The sequence below is a fragment of the Belonocnema kinseyi genome, chromosome 9 (genome assembly GCF_010883055.1).
Source record: "Belonocnema kinseyi isolate 2016_QV_RU_SX_M_011 chromosome 9, B_treatae_v1, whole genome shotgun sequence".
Classification (NCBI taxonomy): domain Eukaryota; kingdom Metazoa; phylum Arthropoda; class Insecta; order Hymenoptera; family Cynipidae; genus Belonocnema; species Belonocnema kinseyi.
The window spans coordinates 40968440-40972528 of NC_046665.1; the positions used below are offsets into that span (position 1 = coordinate 40968440).

Sequence of the window (4089 nt, forward strand, 5' to 3'; positions counted from 1 at the left end):
AGATATGGGAATGGAAGGATAGAGAAGAGATCCAGAGGTTACAAGAAAGGTATGTGAGGTGCACGCCTGCATATCTAGATGAGAGAAGAAGCACAAGGAGGCAAATTAGATATGATAGTGGAAAAGAGGGCATGGCATTTTAAGGGAAAGCTAAGGAAGGGAAAGGAAGAGGATTTAACAAAAAAAAAGTTTTTGAAGAAAATTCCTTAGGGATAGAGATATAGGAGATGGGATTGAAGTAGAAAAGTGGGGCATGCTTGATGAATCAAAATATAATAAATGTTATAAGATAATAAAAAAGGAAGGAATGCCAGAGTTTTTAAATGAGGGAGAGAGAAGATGGACAAGAATAGCACGATTTAGAACTGAAGATAAAGGAGCTGCCAAGTGAATGTCGTCAACATTTTAGGGGAGGAAGGATTGGGTAAGGAGTGGATGAATGAAACAAACTTTTTGCTCAATTTTCAGGTATGGTATTAATTTTTTCTACTACTTTTCGGTCTATTCATGGACCTTAGTGAGAGTGAGCTGACTCCAGCAAGAGTCTTTTGTCCACAGGCATGACAAAGTAAGGAAATTTAAAACTTTTAAATTTTCAATTACACTGATAAAAATAGAATCATTCATTTAACCATACGATCATAGGTTAGAAAATTATGATTACATCCATTATATAACATGTGTATTTCAATCATAAAGAGTACGAAATGAACTTACTGAAATATTGTAAATACAACTTATTTATATTTGTGGTACAAAACTTTTATATACATATTGCTATTATACGAAATGTGTAATTCTATTAAACATTTGTCTAAGCTAGCTATCTCTGAAATGTTTTCGTTTAATAATGATCTCTGTATGACTGATTTACCCGACTCTTGTTTCGTTTACCAAAGATGTATCTCGCTCGCGCCTGCGCGTCTCTCTTCATAAGCAACCAAATTTGAATGGGTTAACAATCATCATGTACGGCTGTATCTCTACCAGCATTAAAACATAATTAATCTTGTCATAAATATGGTTGTACCGCCAATTCATTTCTATCAGATAGCTATTTGAAAATAGCATTATGGGCCATCCATATACCACGTGGACAATTTTTCACCACTTTCGACCCCCCCCCCCCCCCCCCCCCCCCCCCCCCTGGACAGCCGTGGAATTTCGACAAACAACCCCCCACCCCCTAATCTGCCCACGTGGACGTGTTTGATGAAAATATAGATATTATTGGTCTTCAAAGCACAATATAAAACATTCGAGTGTACCTCGAGTATACACTGATAGAAATGAATTGGCAGTACAACAATATTTATGACTAGATTCATTATATTTTATTGCTGGTATAGATACAGCCATACATGTTGTTTGTTTTGGCCATCCGATTCGTGTATTGCTAAACGACAACATTTTAGAGCTAGCTCGCTTAGACGAATTTTTAGTAGGATTACAAATTTCTTATAATTGCAATACATATATTGCATTTTTGTACCACAAATATGAATAAATTGTATTTAAAATATTTAAGTAAGTGAATTTCGTAGTCTTTATGATTGCAGCACACGTATTATATTATGAATGTACTCATAATTATCTAACCTGCGATCGTATGGTTAAATCAATGAGACTATTTCTATCAAGGTACCTTGTGTGATTTCAGTATATTTTTCACAGATTTCAGGAAACGAGTGTCCACGTGGATTTTAGCCCGACCCCCCAGGTCTCCCTCGCGGACAAGCGTGAAATTTAGCCACACTCCTCCTCCCCCCAAACTGTCCACGTGGTATATGGATGGCCCTTTATCAGCATCTATAAATTTGTCAGAAGCAGTTGAAATTATCGAATGGTTATTTAGAGATTTGCGGTAGTATAAAGGAAAAAGATGGAAATTAAAAATAGTTACGATTTTGCATAAGTTAGAAAAGGAACGTATTTTGGAAATTCTTAACTTTTTCGGACTCTAAATTCGAAAATATTTTCATTTGGAACGTGATTCTCTTTGAAAAAGAATCCAATTTCAGAAAGTATCCAACTTCATTGGACACTAGGAATCCCATTTATGACCGGTTTCGAACATGTTCCTAAATGGTTTTGGCTTTAAGCAAACACAACATTCGCTCGCTCAGCACATAAACAATCAGTGGCGTGCGAACCATTTACTAATATTGCGCAACATACACGCTTGAGTACCCGCGCAACTAATACTTTGTGTCGATACGATGCTGGTGTTTTATGCATCGTTGAGCAACCCTCCCTCGATCCTTCAGGTTAGGAAACCGCCGCGGCAAAAATTTTTGGAACGACTTGAATGGGAGGTACTTAAATGGGATTTCTAGTACAGTACGTTAATCCGGATTTTATTTTGAAAAGTAGTCGAACATTGAAATGATGTAATTTAAAATAAAGCGAAGAGTTGACGATTCGACATTCAAGTGTACAATACATTTCAATATATCAGAAATTTCAAAAGATTTCAAAGACTTCAAAAGACTTTGAAACATTTCAGAAATAATTCAGACTTCAATGAAAAATTTCAAAAAGATTTCACAAAGATTTCAAAAGATTTCAGAGATTTTACTAAGGCTTTTATACCAGATTTGAAGAGTACCTTCAAAATAGGGTGAACTTTTTAAAAATATCCAAATTTTGATGTTTTAAATTTCGTAAGATTCCTATTAAATAGAAAATAATCTAATTAAGGAAAGAGTCCAATTCCAAATTTGAACAGGATTCCAATCTGGATTACAATTTATATTTTAAAGAACACTACACGCAATGTTTAATTGCTTGAATTAGATCAGTTTTCAGTATCTACAAATGACATCTATTAATCTTGGGTATAATTGCTTTGGAAATTTAAGCGATATATTAGAAGTCCAATTAATAAAGGAGAATGAAATGTTGAGAGAAAAGCAATTTGCTCTTGGTGAACAGGACTAAGCGGTTGCAAGAAGCAGGTGATAAATACTTTTGTGCAGTCATTTGTAAGCATCTCAAAGAACATAGAAATGGTAATAAACGCGTTCGTCCGGTTCACCATGGCGGGGAACACGTGTGGCTTATAATGTTCATTAATAGAGAACTCAGTTCCTTTGGTCGTTTGTCCTCCGGATAAAAAAAAAAGATATTGACTGGCAAAAAAAGAGAAGGGGGCAAAAAAGACGAAATAAATATGAAAGTGGACCCCGAAGAATCTGCAATGGAAATGCTATTCGACTTACAGATTTAAACTGAATGGAATTTTGAAAAGTCTCCTTGAATTTAGTCAAAATTCATTTTTAAATCATTTATAACAAATTTATGAAAAATAAAAAATTAGATTTTTGTAGTAGCTTCAGTGTTTTACAAGTGAAAATGTTCTTAGGTATAATTTAGATTTAACTTTTTTAAAATAATTTTTGAATGATGAATAATCTTGGAATTTTATAAACAATGTGTGTTCTCACCTGCCAATGGTACCAAGACTACCTTTCATTTTATCAGGCAAACAGTAATCCGGACTTTTTGTAGTGTATAATAAATTATCGAGATGGTAAAGGGGAGGCAATCTACCCCCTGTTCTGGGCGTTACTTCCATAGCACTGGCATATCTTCGAAGTAATCTAGCCCCTGCAACTGTGGGACCTGAAGACCCCAATCCTCTCCAGCAAGTACGAACACTACAGGAACCGGAAACTCCATGGCATTTGCATTCCAAAGTCAAAGATTGTTCCACTGCCTAAACACAAAGTTTTTTCCAACTAATTAAAAATTTAACTCTGCTAGAAAACAGAAAGTTATGTATACAACCTAAGGAGATTAAAAATATCCGTTATAATGTATCCATCCATCTCCCCTATTCCTATATCCCACAAATCTGTCCTTTTTTATCTCACTTTACCATTTTAATCTATTTCCTGTTTCCATGGATTATACATTTTCTCTCTCGTTTTATAATTTAGGATCCTTGTGATCTTTACAAAATCTCTATCCTCTTCTACGCAAAGTTTCACTTCATAGACCTTATCCTATTTCTAAGATTTCTATCCCGTTTTATCATCTATATCCTAGTTCACATTTATAAAAATGTTTATACATTTCTACACTATA

At 34.7% G+C, this 4089-nt stretch overlaps 1 protein-coding gene across 1 annotated transcript in view; it reads right to left on the reverse strand.

The window, feature by feature from the left end:
• The window catches only part of LOC117180131 (protein Wnt-11b-1-like), a 50090-nt gene that overhangs the window by 4271 nt on the left and 41730 nt on the right, over positions 1-4089 (reverse strand). The window contains exon 5 of the mRNA XM_033372474.1: positions 3447-3718. Within this exon, the coding sequence (XP_033228365.1) occupies positions 3447-3718 (272 nt within the window). The remainder of the gene's footprint in view (positions 1-3446; positions 3719-4089) is intronic.